This window comes from Anguilla rostrata, chromosome 13 (genome assembly GCF_018555375.3).
Source record: "Anguilla rostrata isolate EN2019 chromosome 13, ASM1855537v3, whole genome shotgun sequence".
Lineage (NCBI taxonomy): Eukaryota > Metazoa > Chordata > Actinopteri > Anguilliformes > Anguillidae > Anguilla > Anguilla rostrata.
Genome location: NC_057945.1, coordinates 32,134,611 through 32,151,116, shown reverse-complemented (window position 1 = coordinate 32,151,116; position 16,506 = coordinate 32,134,611). Strand labels below are relative to the sequence as shown.

The window sequence follows — 16,506 nt, the reverse complement described above, 5'->3', positions numbered from 1 at the left end:
CCCGTCCTCTTGCCTCATCGCACCTTTCCGTAAGATGGGCCCCCCCCAGCGCCCCCCGCCCTCAAAGCCACACTAACAATGAAGCAGGCATCAGTGAATGTCCTGCCTCTGTAAGCTGCTCAGACTTGATCACCTGCAGCCAGCGCTGAAGCTGTGGGCTACACCTTCATTCCATAGCCTTTTCATGCAGGAGATAAGTAAAGGTGAATCACGACTCTGCTCTTACAGAGTCTGACACAACGGCCTACAGAGAAAAAAAGAAAAGGTGAAAAAAAAAAAACGTGATGGGATCTACTGCACACGACAGCTGACTGACAAACATGAAGAAAAAAAAAAACCTGAAGGAACAGTACTAGGCATCAACAGGAATTACCATCAAATGCATTAGTTCAGAGCAATGATGGAATGGTATGTTTAACGGGGCTCTGTTCTGCCTGGTGCCTGTGCACAAGGCGCACGGTGACACGCCCTGCTAAAAGGAACACGCTCAGTGTGGTTCTCACACCCCAGAGTGTCAGTCAGTCAGCACTAGCAGCAGCTGCTAGCCTCTCAGGGTGTCATGCAGCGGTGAACGCAGCACTGTCCAGAGAGGGAGGCTTAGCTGCTGTGCCACAGAGTGAAAAGAAGTGGCCACAGGGAGCTCAGGAGGAAGTGCATGGCAAATCTGCACTGAACCAAGGTGCTAGTGGACAAACGCAATTCTGGATTTAAATTGCTTTGAAAAGTGACGCATGTGAGACAAGAGTAGCTTGAGACTAGTTTGCGAGTCACGCTCACACAGTTATGAAACAGAGGCTTAACAAGTCCCTGATTAGCCAGGAGGGGTCGTCATCCTGGTCAACTGAAACCCACTGTCTCCCACGGCGACGCTGGAGCTGACTGCGCCACGCCCTGCAGGGCTGCTGGCCACAGGCGGCACTAGCATGGTCCAGATTCAGAACCAGACAGCGGGGCCCATCCACACGCTAGAGCAGGGCTTTAACAGGATGTGCCACCCAGCAGCCCCTCCAGAACATTTTAATCACACAGCTTTGTTCTCCATTTAGAGCCTGAGCACGAGAGTCAGAGACAAATTTACCTCCTCGATGATGTACAAAGAGAAGAAATAAAGAGAAAATACAGGATGAGTTTGTACAAGATGAGTCCCCCCTCCGCCCCTCGAAGACCAGATACCCTGTTTTGCCTAAAACCAGCGCATTATCTGAATGATCTTGTATGGGGATATCAGCAGCTACAGGCGTATTCGCTGTAATCCAAAGAGCGGTGACAGCAGGAATGTGTTCCTCGCCCCCGGGGCCAGCCTTCCACCAGCGCCTTGGTCGCGCTCCCGGGACACGGTGCCAAACAAAACATCCTCGGCATTCCGGTGCACACCTGTACAGAGAACCTCCCCTGCCGCCTCTCTTCCAGCCGCCCACTTTTTTTTCTCCCCCCCCCCCCCCCGAACTTGTCGCTGACAGCAAGAGCACAAAAGAAGCCTTTTTGTTCCCGCCTCCTCGCACCCCCATCTTCACCGGACGACGAGGCTCTCGTCCTCCGCCAGGCATTCCTGCACTTTTCCTCCTCCTCCTCATCTCCCTGTCAGAGCCGAGAGGACAGAGCAGGGAGGAGAGAGGACTGGACGGCGTGGCGCAGGTACGGTCATGTTTCCCCCGGGGCGACCGCCCATGGAGTCCTCCTCCTACGCCGCCGCCGCCACCACGCTAAACCAAGCACCCAACGCAGTCTCCCTCAGCCGTCGCTGCCAACGGCGTTGTGTAAACAGAAGAGAGGATATTGCCCTAAGCCCTAATCTGAAACATCTCCGCAGTTTCTCACAGAACGCATTATTAAAAGGCACCCAAGGCCACACTACACAGCAGGAAAGACTCCAGGGGAGGAACGAACGAGGCGGAGGGGGGGGGGGGGGGGATGCACCAAGGCTTTCCAAGTCGGCTTTTTGAGGGTAACCTGGTGTGAGCTCGCCGGGTCTAGCCAAATACGCTCCAGGAATGAGGTTTATTGCTTAAAGCACAGAAGGTCGATACACTCATCAGCACAAAAAGGAAAAATTCGCCAAAAGGAGCCTTCTCTCACAGAACCAATCCTCGGAGAGACTCATGCAATATTTATTTTCAAGACGCGTGCGTTTTCAAGCTAGACGCAGTACTACAAATGTGTCCAAATCAAAGGAGGTCATTTATTTCTCGGTTTATGTTTCGGGTTTACTATTTGTCTCATCCGAAGAGTGATCTCGTGGACACAAAAAATGGAGAGTCGGAGGAAGTTGCAAGCTTAATCGGGGGGTTTTGTGAGCTGCAAAACCTTTTCCCTCCCCGCAGAACCTGCTACAGACCAGTCTGGAGTGGAGAGGATGTAGCCTAAATACGCTGGTCGTTGGCTATCGTTGCCCTAATGGCATTTTCTGCCTGTTTTATAAAAAACAGGTTGTTTTTAACTCAGTCAAAACTTGATGAACTTGAATGGGCCTGGAGATGAGCCTGATAATATTAGCAAATTGTTGTTTTATTGTCTTGTTGTTAAGTGCATTATTCTGCACCACAGGCTACAGCCAATTACTGCGTCTTCCATAATCTGCGTAGGCCTATTCGCCATGATGAACAGCGGAAATTGCTTTAATAAGCCTAAAGTGGGGTTTTTTTCATTCAGTACGATAGATCTTTATTCAGTAAGGGATGATTCCCCTTTTCTTTATTCGGAAGAAAAACGGCTTTCAATAAACAACTAATGATGCAAGATCGTGCCAGGATGGTTTTCCGCGCACACAGATGCTTTTTTTTTTTTTTTTTTTTTTACCCAATTCACCCTGCTGTGCAAAGTGTATGTATCTTTTCTTCATGATAATTTTTGTTTTTCCAAAGTTCAAAAATTCAAGATTATGTCGCTACGCACTGTTAAACTCCTCTCCCCTATCCTGCACACATTAATAATAAATATGGCCGGAATTTTAATCATTTGTCTTACAAACTGAAATCCTTCTGGACAAATCTGCAGGCAAATAAATAGATGAATAAATCCTAGTGCAAACTCGGAGCTACAGAGCAACTCCCTAATTGGCTCCCAACAATCCAACGGCACTCAGCTAATGGACAAACAGTAACTGTACTGTGTACTGCACTTTATACTTAATGAGAAGTACAGCAGTTTCTTCCCCACTAGTACATGAAATAAAACAGTCATTGAGTTTAGAGATTACAGACAGAGAGCTGGCCAATGACTCCCACGGGTACTCAATGCAGCATTATTCATAATAGGAAGAAAAAAACCACTATATTTTTATTTTCCAGCCTCATTTTTCACTTCACTGAGCTACCTCCATTAGTGGACATCCGCGTATGCGCGTTTGTCAGGCAACTGGCGATCAAACTATGAGCTGTGCATCTTTCCAAGCTCTGTTTAAGAACATTAAATAAAACTTCACTGGAGGATTCGCTCCAAATTGCATTTTAGTCACTGAATTTCAGGCACAGTATAAATTTCACAGGATACACAGGACTCAGCCACAGCTCCTTCACAAAAGATAAAGAAAAACCAAAGCGGACTGCGGTCTATGGTCAACAAAGAGCTACCAATCAAAATCCGCTTTCTATTCCAATTAATTTGAATGTTCCAACAAGGGCATAAATTGGTCAAACATGCCCAAAACTGGGTTTTGGGGTTTTGTAGTTGATGATTTTAGGTTCTCACAGTGCACAAGAAGAGAGGCAGCCTGTTGTCTCAAACACCAGTACCAAGACCAGCAAACATACCTCCTGGTCTGGAAATAAACATTGACCACGTCCACGCTGACTACAGCCAGGAGTTCCACAGTGCAGCTCATACTGGCCATACAGTGTCAGCCAGGAAGGGATTTTTTTTTTAATGCGGAAGGATTCCACCCCATCTCATCAACGGCTCAGTAACTCCAGTTCACCAGCACTAACTGAGTCTGAAGGGTAGTCCTTCAGCGCAATGACTGTACAGCTCAACTAATGAATTCTACAATAAGAGATGGTGGCAGAAAGCACATATTTATGACAGCATTCATCTAAGCCAAAAACCAAACCAAAAAAAAACCTAAAAATGAGAGAGAAAAACATAAAAGTTTGACAGTAAGTACTTCACGCTTGATTCGCTTGATGCAGTGCACAAGCAACGCTACCCAAAGACGCAACAGACATTATAATCGCTACCCAAAGACAGCGGCATGTGTCAGAAAGACCATACCCAGGGCGGAAGAGCTTAACCGGGCCCGGATCTTACAAAGGGGGCCCTGCATTTTGAATACCATCCCACAGGTGTTTGAATATTCGGGGAAAGAGGACATTAGCACCATGGCGAGGAAATCACTGTGCCAACAGTACAATTAGAGCTTTTATCGGAAAATCCTACCGAGCCATCATTGATGAAAAGTTTCCAGCAGGGATTTTATATTCTTTAAAAAACATAATTTAATAAATGTTAACTCTTACCAGCAGCTAGCTTTTTTTTTTTAAATTTCTGAATCGCTGTTAAAACAGCCTTTTGAGATATTCACGTTTTGTTGCAGATGTTGCATTAAATAGGACTCCTTGTCCTGCTTCAGGAAGCAATTTTTAAAACTATTTTAAGACTTTTCATGGTTTTCAGACAGACAAGGCTGTGCCTTCTTCTTCTTCGGTATTCATCTGAACAGCCGCTTCCGCCTCCTCCCGCTGGCTTCGGCTCTGTGACTCAGATAAAAATGAGAGGGGGTACGTGACACGCCATGCCCCCCCCCTGCCCCCCCCCCCCCCCCCCGCACCGTGCCTCACAGGCATACAAATGAAGAATAGCAGCAGGGATGAGAGAGACATCACTGATCAGCTAAGGCCTCAAGGCCTGAGGTTACTGTATGTCAGGGGTGTCCAAACGTATCCATAAAGGGCCAGTGCGAGTGCAAGGTTTAATCCCAGCATTACAACACCTAATTAGTAACTATTTAACTAATCACGGTCTTCAGTCAAGACCTTGATAAGTAGAATCAGGTGTCTTAGTGCAGGGCTAGAAGGAAAACCTGCACCCACACCGGCCCGTTTCGGATAAGACTGAGCACCCCAGCTGTGCGTGTGACATTCCTCCCCCCCCCCACCACACACATCGCAAGATTTCACGGAAACTGATTCAGATATTCGGAGACTGGAAGCCATTCAGATGAGAAATGACTGCGAGCAAGGTTCCTCCCAGGCACCAAGCAGTCTTTAAGAGAGCACAGGGGTGCCACAGACCACAAAGAGAGGCTGAACCATACCCACGTTCCACACACTGCGCCACTGCCAGGGATGGCATCCATTTTTACATTTCTATGATGGCAAGGCAGCCAAAAAGGCTTCTTTTCTAGCTGTCTAAGTACTAGATATGAATATAAAAATAAATGGAATTATGCAGCACATTTCAGTGATTTACATATACATATTCTTATATACATAAACACATCTTTCTGTTTGTGCAAACGTATGATCAAGTCCTTCATCAATTTCCCTTGTCTTGGCTTGGTGCCCAGTCACACCTACACCAGCACATGAATAACTGCTTGAGTAGTAAACAGAAGCTGACCTGCCTCACTTTATCAAGCATTACTAATGGCAAGGGTAAAGATGGCTAATACCTGCTTGGTACACTACATAGCCAAAAGTATGTGGACACCTGACATCTAACATCTCATCCAAAATTATGGACATTAATATGGACTTGGTCCACCCTTTGCTGCTATATGAGCCTCCTCTCTTCCGGGAAGGCTTTATACTAGATGTTGGAGCATTACTGCAGGGATTTGCTTCAATTCACCCAGAAAAGCATTAGTGAGGTCGAGCACTGACTAGGCAATTAGGCCTGGCTCGCGGATTGCTTTCCAATTGATCACAAAGGTGTTGGATGGGGTTGAGGTCAGGGCTCTGTGCAGGCCCGTCAAATTATTCCACGCTATTCAGTGACAAACCCATTTCTGTATGGACCTCGATGTGTGCCTGGGGGCACTGTCATGCTGAAACAGGAAAGGGCCTCCCCCAAACTGTCTAGAATGTGATTATATGCTGTAGCATTAAAATTTGCATTCACTGGAATGAAGGGGCCTAGCCCAAACCATGAAAAAAGCCCCAGACCAAGGGGTGTCAAGATACTTTAGGTCATATAGTGTATGTCTGATACAGAATTGGCCCGGCATGGAGCTCAATTTTGTAGCGATTGGAAAAAAAACTTGACAAACAGAACCGGCTTTTCGATCAAATAAACCTGGTGCGCCACAATTGATATCAGCGGCTCAATTCACAGCTTTCAAACAGCAGACGTAGAGGCAGACACAGAAACACAAACACCTCCACACACCGAGTAGCCAGCAAGCCGGGAACAATTCCATTCCATTACTTCTGGACCGGGGAAATCGATTGATTTCCTGACCTGACCTTCCCGACTTCATATCCTTTGATTCAATGTGAAATGTTCACTGCCAAGATCAAGCGGAATGATCATATTTTCAAGCCTCAGGTCAAAACTTCAGCTGCTATTGAAACTTAAAAAGTGACTGGAATTGTTATCTGCATTAACTAAAAGAGAGCAGTGAAGATCAATACCAAGTTTGGTTGGTGCTGGTGATGTAATTATCCATAAGCCAATCAGATCTATGACCGCTCTGATTTGTGTCACTTTCCGTATTGAGTTACGCTTCTTCAGACATTGATGCTTCGACTAAAAATAATGCATCAGAATGCATGACAATGTTCAGATGCCCATCCACCGGCCACTGCCAACACAATGAGCTCTACTCTGTGCTAAGTGTGGGCTTCATGTAAACCTAGCTTGAAGATAAGCCTTGACATACTTCCACCTGCTTTCCTTAGACTCTAGCACAGAGTCTAAGTCAAGGCCTATGAACACCAATGGCACATATCAATAGTGATGAAAAATGTAAATGGACTGCATTTATATAGCGCTTTTATCCAAAGCGCTTTACAATTGATGCCTCTCATTCGCCAGAGCAGTTGGGGGTTAGGTGTCTTGCTCAAGGACACTTCAACACGCCCAGGGCGGGGTTTGAACCAGCAACCCTCCAACTGCCAGACAATCGGTCTTACCTCCTGAGCTATGTCGCCCCCCAAACTAAACTCAATCTGACCAATAACTGTAGCCTACACACTGCTTATCTCTAGAAACCAAATTTCAAGAATGTACGCAGTGTCTGAAGTAATAAAAATGGTGTTCAGACACCCCATTTCAAATAAAAGCCCATTACAGATTGGCCCAGTATATATCTTCCAGCATCCTACACACATTTTGTTGGTTTATGACACATAAACCAACAAAAAAAATCTATGAACATAAAAGTTTGACTCCAATGACACAAAACCGTAAAGATTTGTGGCGAGACAATAAAATGTCTGTGACAAGCCAGCGGGTGAAGCAGCAAGGAAGAGCCAGAATATTCTGCGATATTCCAAATTCCAAACAAGGTCACAGCACACCAGAGAGCGAGGGAAGCCTACCTTCCATACAGTGCTCCACCTTCTCCAGGTTTCTCAGGGTGATTCGCATCAGGCTCGAGTTCAGCAGCAGCTCGTTCTTGTGGGCCGGCCACGTGTACTCTGGCGCCAGGTTGACGAAGAAGATCCGCGTGTCCCCCGTGGACACCTGGTTGTCGCAGATCCCCGGTTCCCCAAAACCTCCGATCATCACCTTGTTGCCACCGTCCAGCAGAGCGTTGCCGTTCACCGTGGTTTTGCCCTTGAGGTAGCGCCACACCCTCACCTTTCAGGAGACCGGGGGAAAAAGAGCAAGTTAGACCACACTACCATAACAGCCTTTGAGGGCTGCTGGTCTTTTCCATGCATTCCAGTATAATTCTTAAGTCTTTCAATTTGGATGGGTCAAAATGCCTGCTATTTCTCCGCTCATGCTCGGCTAGTAACTGACAGCAATAGGGTGAAAAAAAAAATGAAACAGAAAACCTGTTAGGACCTGTCAGCCCCAAGGGACACGAGCTGCTCCTTGCTCTTCAGAACAGAAATGTAGCTGCAGGACAGATCTGAGCTCTGGTGCACATTTCCTTGATGGCTGCGCATTCACTGTCTCAAGACTGGGGCATCCTTACACTGTCACTGTCACTGTCCCTCAGGCAAGCAGTCTTACGCAGAATGCGTTTATGCCCAACCAAGTACACGGGGCCTGTAATTGACAAGCACACTTTCACAATCCCAGGGATCAGCCTTGAGTATAAACACAGAAAGCCCAGATCCCAAAAAGTAACAAAGAGGCAAGTGTGCACTGTCGGCGTTGCCTCGGCTGTGACAAAAGCAAGGGAATAACACCGACCGAATTTCTAAATAGGGGTGCGATTATCGAACTGGAGAGCAGAACCACCCTCCGGTGTCAGCTGTTTATTTTTGCAGAGTGCCGCAGAGTAGGGTTACATTTGGACGAGGTGTCTGATTTGCATGACCTGAGAACGCACGAAGCGAGGCTGGGGCGGGGTCAGTCTCTGTGGAAATGAAATCCCTTCCTGGAGAAAGGATGGGTGTCTGATAAACAGCGCACACAGACCTCCGGTCCGCTTTTCCCCGGTAAAGCCAGAACCAGGCTGCTTGCTCGGGTCAGGTTCGGGCTGGATTTCTCCCAGCTCTTGACACGCCGACCTGTGTCAAGGGTTGGACGGAAATACCGTGGAAACTTGTTTGGGCTCTTATTTTTTTGTCAGGGTTAGGGAAGAGCGTCCTGCCGCTGGCTTTGATCTGGGCAAGCAGCACCATTTCAGTGTAATTTCGTGCTGCACCCGGTAAACCAGCTTTAACCCCATCTCATGCTCGCCTGGTACTTTCAAGCTCCTCAGTGGAAAAGGAGTGGTTGACTGAAGCAGAGAAATGTCAATTCAGTAGGCCTACTATAATTGCTGTATGGTTTGCACACTATCCAGCATTGATGATTGAGAATATGACCTAACCAAAGGTACCATAGCAACAAGTGAATTGAGATACGTGGCATTTATAATGTCTGGCAGGGGTCGTAATGTGAAGTAAAATAAAATGTGTGGACAACATTCATGACCAGTATCCAGTATCAATGGTTCTGAAAAAAAAATTATTTCCTGTGCACTGCATTTAGTCGTTTTTTTTTTTTAAATTTGGAAGCCCAATTCATCAGGGCAGCACGTCTGCAACTGCTAGCAACAGAAATCAATGCAAAATTGCACACTAAAAATCCACCTGCAGTCTACATAATTCTACAAAAAAAATCTTGTTTAAAAGTCAATGTGCTACAAGATATGTGCTACAACATTTAGCTGGATTAACACGTTAGCCCATTCGGTTACCCAATCTTTATTATTGTTTGTGGTTTTACGTTTACTTTCTTCGGTCAGAAGCGTAAACGTAATAGAAAAACTTTTCAACAGTGTATTTTTAAATGAATGTATGTTTATCTTTTAAAATGTGTAACAATAAATATTATTTCGTGATGCGCATATAAGCTCAGATACAGCCCACCGATATACAGCAGTGGTAGGAAGATCGTCGGAACCACTTTTAGACAGGTGTAAAGCTCCCCTTCCCGGTATAGAGATAGTTCTTTATTAAATGATGTTGGGCGAAAAGGTTAACCAAGATTTTTCAAGCCACGCGCAAGTTAAGCGCATGTGCTTCTGCATCCTAATTTAAGGGATAAGAAATCTTGTACGGCCAGTCAACTCCGTGAATCCACAGACACATTTTCTCACGGCGGACTTACCTTGCAGGAGTAAGTATTGTGCACGGGGTCCATGTTCATGATTTCTTCCACAGTCCCAGTTAATACTACATTTGCCGATTGCTCTCGTGTCTTCAGCTCATCCTCGGGACAACGTGCATAACAACGCTGGTACAATATCCCAAGTACCATCACTACTGCCCACCCGTACAAGTTTGTGTTCCGATTTTGTCCGGTGCCCATGGTCAAGAAAAAGCAGCAATACGTCGGCTTTTCCTCCGATACCTTTTAAAATCCCAATACTGCACAGTTAGAACGCAAAAACGACCCGCTTTGTAGACTTTCTCAACTTCCCAGCACACAGCATTGAACCTCGGCAGCAGCTAGCGAAAATGTGCGCATCTGAGCAGCTAACTGGCTACTTTGTTGCAAGCCGGCCAGGGAAGAAAAGCGACAAATTCTTTCCCATAAAGAGAAAGAATGTCCAGCACTGCCAAACCTCTCCCTCTCTTTCACTCGTTTCCCCCTCACAAGAATGACGCTGCTGATTTGCATGCAATCTGAATTTACCGATAAGACTGGTAGAGGGCTAAGGAGCTCTCGAAACTGGTGTGAAACGCCACCCCTTGGAGAAACCTCAACACCACAGCACAGTACGCGGAACCCTGGGGATTTTCAAACCAGGTGTGGAAAATGATCATAAGCATGCCAAGTAATAACCCTCATATACCTGTACCATTTATCTCCCCTTAAACGAGATTTTTCATACCAAATTGGAACACGGCAATTGTGTGTTAAAGATGAACTGGTGCGATATGTCAAAAACCGATACGTTCTTTTGTGTTATTCAGTGTTATATCATTGTAGACGTACTCTCATGTGCGCATTAGTTGCAGAAGCCAAGTGCGTAAAGGGCTATTTTCTCTTCCCCCAAACTGCAGATTCTCGGTATGTCGATCAGGTCCTGGGTAATGGCTCGGTTGATGCTCAGTTGGATATACAGATGAAATATTCAGACTGATTGGCAATTGAAAATGTGAACCATCTTCTTTCCCCTATACTATTGCTTTGCCGTTTAGGATTACCGTTCAAACTATTTTTTGGTAATCGTTAAATGCACTGCAATCAAATCGGTGATGCGATTTTAATAATACAAAGTATATAGGCTATCTACAGGTAAAATGACCGTTTCCAACTGGTGTTCACCATTGCCTGTGCCACTGGAAATATTTTTTACATTTGGCGTAAATGCTTTCACGAACTATTGTGAGTTATTTCCCTGGTTCACAAATTGAATGAATGCTGTAGCCTGGCGTACGTCTTCCAGTGCGAACTTTAGTGACCTACACGGACAGTCTGGTTCATGTAATGATATCCATGTGTTTCCTGTATTATATCCATAGTGGTTTCAAAGAGGCGTGATCATTTTAGTGGGAAAGTTGGCAAATAAATGGTAGTATTTATTTTGAAATATTAAATGTTACATAAAATGTGCTATCGATTACCCTTTCTATACCATTTATTGTAAAATACTGTAATTAATAAAGGTTACTTTATTCTAATATAGGCTGAATTATTAGATGGATAAAAACCGATGTTGCCTATTTAACTACCCCAAAGGCCAGTAAATCAGAGTAGCATGTTTTAGAATCTCTGGAGATAAATGTGTTGTGGCCAGATACTTTTCACCACCTCACTCTTGGTTTCAATGTTAGCAAGTCTATTGGGGTTTTTTTTTGTAGATAATTCAGTGCTATCAATAAAATGTTGGAAAATATCATGCATTGAGATTTTCTAAACTTTTCCATGTTTTTCCCTGTTTGGACCGCTGCTTCTGAAATAATTCCAGCATCCTTGAAAGACATGGGTTATCTGAATTGTTTCTTATAAATGGTCAGCTAAGGAAAACATGAGGATTGTAGTTTTGTGCTACAGAAGAAAACAGCTTAGTTTAATCTGTTCAAGTGGGCACATTTTAACTTTATTTATGTAGCTGAGCAGCATGATTGATGCTCTTTAAAATTACACTTGAATTGTGTCCAAAATCCATTGTCAACTAGTCAACATAGTCATTTTCTGTGGACGGTTTTATTTTTAATGACCCCACTTCCTTGAATCGTCTTATAATGCTATTATTATAATGCTTTTGTCTGGTTGATATTATAATGTTTGTTTTTAAAAAGTACTTGTAGATGTACCAGCCACATAGTCGAACCTCATTCATCAATAAACACAATGTATTGCATTTAAACAGCCATTGCAATATCACTTTCTTTACCATACGGTAAAGAATTAGAAAAGAAGAATGGAGATGAGATGGAGGGGAGAGTGCTGGCAGCCACTGCTCGGAGAGCACTCCAGGAAACCAGGCACTGGAGTGGATATGTTCTTCATTGAGGAGATTGCATGATAAAGTGCGGGTCTGGATTAAATCAAGGATGAAGTATTGTGAAGTGTTACAGTCCTCTGAGTCTTGCAGCTGTCTGCTGGTAAGGCCTGGTGAAGTGGGATCGCTTGTGGGAGAACAGAAGAAATGTAAGAGGTCTACAGATGTCAGCAACACTGGAGAAGAAGAAAGAGGCAAAGGTATCAGCAGTAAGAGTAGAAGGAGAGGCTTTGAGAACAAAATCAAGAGCCCTTTGTAATAAATGAGAAAATATAGTAGAGGTAGCATTCTAGATCAGAAAAGTCATCCTCAGGGTCAGATAAATATTAGTGGGTTGGTGTAACAGAGTTACAAGATACAAGAGGGCAAGTATTAGCAGCAATAGTAGTGTTAGTACTAACAGTTCTTCCAATAGTATTAGCAGTAGTTCTACCACTAGTAATAGTACTGTAGCAGCAGCAATAGTGGAAATAGTAGTGGCAGCCATAGTAATAGCTGTAGTAGGAGTGGTGGGAGCAAAACAGCAGCCATAGTTTGACAATCATGGCACAGTTGAAGCTGGCAGTGAACATGGAGGGAGGATCAATCAATCGATCCATACGTCATATTTTATTTATATAGTGCATTTTCCAGCAGACTTGTCACAACACACTTCACTGTCTACCCTGGCCCAGACACCCACAGACAGCCAGCTCAGGAATGGCTTGGCATTCAGAGCATGCTCCCCTCTGTGGGAGAGAGAGAGAGAGAGACAATGTAGTTAGCAAAGCGCTACGGCTAGAAGACAAAAATACAGAGTGGAGACGGCAACATTTGACCCCACCAAGAGTTTCCTATGGCAGGATAACAGCTAGGACCGAGACAGAGAATCCACACAGGTGCGGGGGAAGGCACGAAACTGACCCAGAGTAAGAGGAGCAGAGAGGCCTGAGACGAAGGTCGAGAGTCAAGCAAAGGTCAGAGACGGGGGTGCAATTCCCCAAAAAACCGCAGCTGCCCACCTGTCCTGAGTGAGGGGGGTAAAGGTGAGGTGAAAATAAAAGCGTGTGAAAGTGGGAGAAAATGAGTGACAGCACGAAAGGTCACACAGCTGGATATTGGAGTCAGAGAGCAGAGCTACCAGTAGACTGTGGTCAAGGAGGGAAGATTGTTGAGAGATCAAGATCAACTAATGCTAATGCTAAGTTAGCACACAGACTGGGGGGGGGGGGGGGAGACAAAAACAATAATATAGAACAAAAACAACTATATTGATTCTAGCTCTGGAGGTAATACATATGAAACACAATTTAATGATTAATGGTTAAAGGATAATAGAGTAGAAGAGACAGAGTAAGAAGACAGGGATGGGATTGTTGCTTCCCTGGTTTCACTCTCCTTACCAGCTTATAGCTAGAATAGAAGACACAGAAGATGTGGTCACTCTCATTTAGTGAATTTTGTGAGCATTGTGACTATCGACATTGTGTGTTTTCGATATTGTAATTTATCATTTATTTTTTGTTATCTCTGCATTAGGCATATTTGATTAGCTGTTGTTGCACACAGGTAAAATGTGATTAAAAGTCCGGTATTTCGTCAGGTATTTTTTCTTTTGTGTTGTCCTCGGCAGTAGCAACCCTCTGGAGCGTTTGTTTGAGAAGTCTGGGCCAGCGTTCAGAGCATAATGATGCTCCCTTTCCCTCAGCCTTAGATTACAGGGTATGAAGGTGAGAGGAAATGACTGCACTTATTTGAATATTTCTCAGGAAAAGCATAATCCTTGCCCGCGTTGTGTGTCATTATAAACATTACACTTCCAAAGGTGAAAAGCATTCAGAAATAGGTAAGCTACAATCTTCTTAACAAGCAGTGAGTTCTATCACGGTCACTTCCTTTTGTTTTAATAACTTATGTGTTAATAATAGTGACAATGATAATAACAAAACTTTGTTATATTTTATGCTTACTTGGGGTTCACTTTGAAAACATCTTTCATCAATATGTTATTCAGACATTAAGCGGCAGTAATTGCTATCAATAGCAGAAAATCACATTCATTCATATATCTATTTGTGTGTGTGTGTGTGTGTGCGTGTGTGTGTGGTGTGTGCCAAGGGATATTTGCCATTCAATATTAAAACCGCAACAAGTAACATTTCTTCATTTCTAGTTTAGAAAAATGAAACAGATCAGATTGAAATAGAGGAGCCAAAACAATAACTGATGTCTCAGTATACACCAAATACAAGCGTTTCAGGTGTTCAAAATAAACTATTTCAAATTTTATCTTTAAGACATCCATAATTTGTCTCACGGCAGATTTATCTTTCATTGGAAGCCGGTCAATCACATTGATTCTCGACATAACCATATTAGCTTGCATGTAATGTGTTTATGCTATTCTCTCTGCTATATGTGTACAGCTGTGTATACAGTAGCAGCTGCTGCACTGGATGACTGGAGCACTGCTGCTCTAGGTCGTGTGAGGATATAAAGGTTGCTGTGCTAATTTCTGCTGGTAATGGGTTTCACAGACTGTCAGTTTCAAGGTATTCAAAAAGCTTGGTCTCTTTCGTCTGGGAGTGTCAGGCAGAGTAGGGCTTGAGGGCCGGGTGCTAAAAACTCCAGGCTTTGGTTCAGAGGGGTGGGACTAGATGCTTTAAACAGATGTGAGCTGGGCCTTGGAGTGTAGATCTCATCCTATCTCTATTAAGGCCAAATCTTCATACACCTACTTCTTCCTTTCTACGCTCATGCACTGTCTCTTGCTTACTTTTCACTGCTTAGGGAACACAAAGCCTTCACAAGCTGGCTGAAAGTACTGTAATCAACCTCCTTCAGAATTACCTCCCCCCCCCCCATACACACATACGCACACACGCACACACACACACACTCACATGCATGCACACACACACACACACACACACACACACACTCACTCACATGCACACACACACACACACACACACACACCTTTTAGTATGTCCTTCTGAGCTCATGAGGCCCCGTTGTGAGATTGCTGCTGGGAATGCTGCGTTCTCTCAAGAATGATACGTTTACCATATTAATAATATTCACATGCAGAGCAAACAAAATAACAGCCCGAGCTCATGTTTTATTTACAAGTCATGTGGACATCACCCAGTGGAGGAAACCTTCTTTCTCTCAAAGAGCTTTTAAAACACAAAGGGCATCACATTCCCTCAAAAAGCAGATATTCTGCTCAAATGTCACAGTAGGCCACTGCAGTTTACACGTAACTGGTTCAGTTTATGAGTGCATCATGTTAAGAATCAGATCCATAGATCATAAACTGTCAATGGAACGTGACACTTTAATTGGAAACAAACTACAACAATTGCAGCAAAAGGAACCTGATCTGTCATCAGACATGTCATTCAGAGACCGTGTTATGCATTTGCATGCTGTGACCGGTAGAATGTCAACACTACGCTCGGTAAATGGGACCTGTTATTACAGTAATCTTCTAATCCAGATCCCTGCCTGTTGCGTGAAGACTCTCATATTATTCCACTGCACATTCACCTGGTTTAGGAGGGAGAGAGAGAGAGAGGGCAGAGCTTTTGGCAAAAAGGGGAAGTGGAAGCTACTCTTTATGGTTATTATTATTGGCTAAGAGCCACGGCCCATTAGAAACTAAACACAGCCAAACAAATTTCAAAGCTTCGCTTCTTTAGTGAATTTGATAATGAGTGCTGAATGTAGCAAAGTTACATTTAAAATTTTAAATTATATATTTAGCTATCACTGCTCGGTAGAGTATTTCTTTAAACCCTTGGAGGGCGTACTGCTTCGCCCCCTCTGCCCCCTAAAGCCAGCCTTGGGGGACTCTTGAAATGATCTCATCTGTCCCAGCACTTCACTTTTCTTGAGGGCTTCCTGGCAGCGTTTGTGTTTCACTCCATCAGGAATCAGCTCTGGAGAACAACAACACAAAAGCACCCTGTGCCACCTGGTATCTCTGGTCTCTCTCTCTTTCTCTCTCTCTCTCTCTCTCTCTCTCACTCTCTCTCACTCTCTCACTCACTCTCTCTCTCTCTCTCACTCACTCACTCACTCTCTCTCGCTTACTCTCTCTCTCTCTCTCTGTCTCTCTCTCTATCTCTGTCTCACCCCTCCCCCCCATGTGTGTGTCTAGCCCAGGCATATTTCCTCTTTTCTCACTACTGATGGCTGCTGAGGTATAGGCACTGTCCCCCCATACCTGATTTGGGCGGTTTTATGCATGATTACAATGCAGAAGCCTTTGTTCGAACCAGCATTCAACAGTTTAAAGCCCATTTTGGGCATCGATCATGTTGGAGTTCTCTCGGCTCCCTGTGCCTCGCTCTCAGACAGCCCTTGACTGGTTTCCACAGTGTCCTTGCGCTGCTGCAAAAGCTTGATAAGGAAACAAAGGGCCTCTTGATGTAGCAGTAATTTGTAACACGTCTTTGACGACTCAATTG

General features: G+C 44.4%; 1 protein-coding gene across 5 annotated transcripts in view; it reads right to left on the bottom strand.

Moving 5' to 3' along the window:
* Window positions 1-10,318, bottom strand: part of LOC135237170 (agrin-like) — a 31,142-nt gene extending 20,824 nt beyond the window's left edge. For 2 of the 5 annotated variants that reach the window (XM_064303992.1, XM_064303991.1), the window contains exons 1-2: window positions 9,709-10,313; window positions 7,476-7,737 (exon numbers count right to left, since the gene is read on the bottom strand). In XM_064303992.1, the coding sequence (XP_064160062.1) occupies window positions 7,476-7,737; window positions 9,709-9,909 (463 nt within the window). In that variant the 5' untranslated portion in view covers window positions 9,910-10,313. Of the gene's footprint in view, window positions 1-4,142; window positions 4,686-7,475; window positions 7,738-9,708 lie in introns of those variants that run through there. The other 3 variants (XM_064303989.1, XM_064303990.1, XM_064303994.1) reach the window with 3 other exon arrangements.
* Between the last annotated feature and the right edge of the window lie 6,188 nt (window positions 10,319-16,506).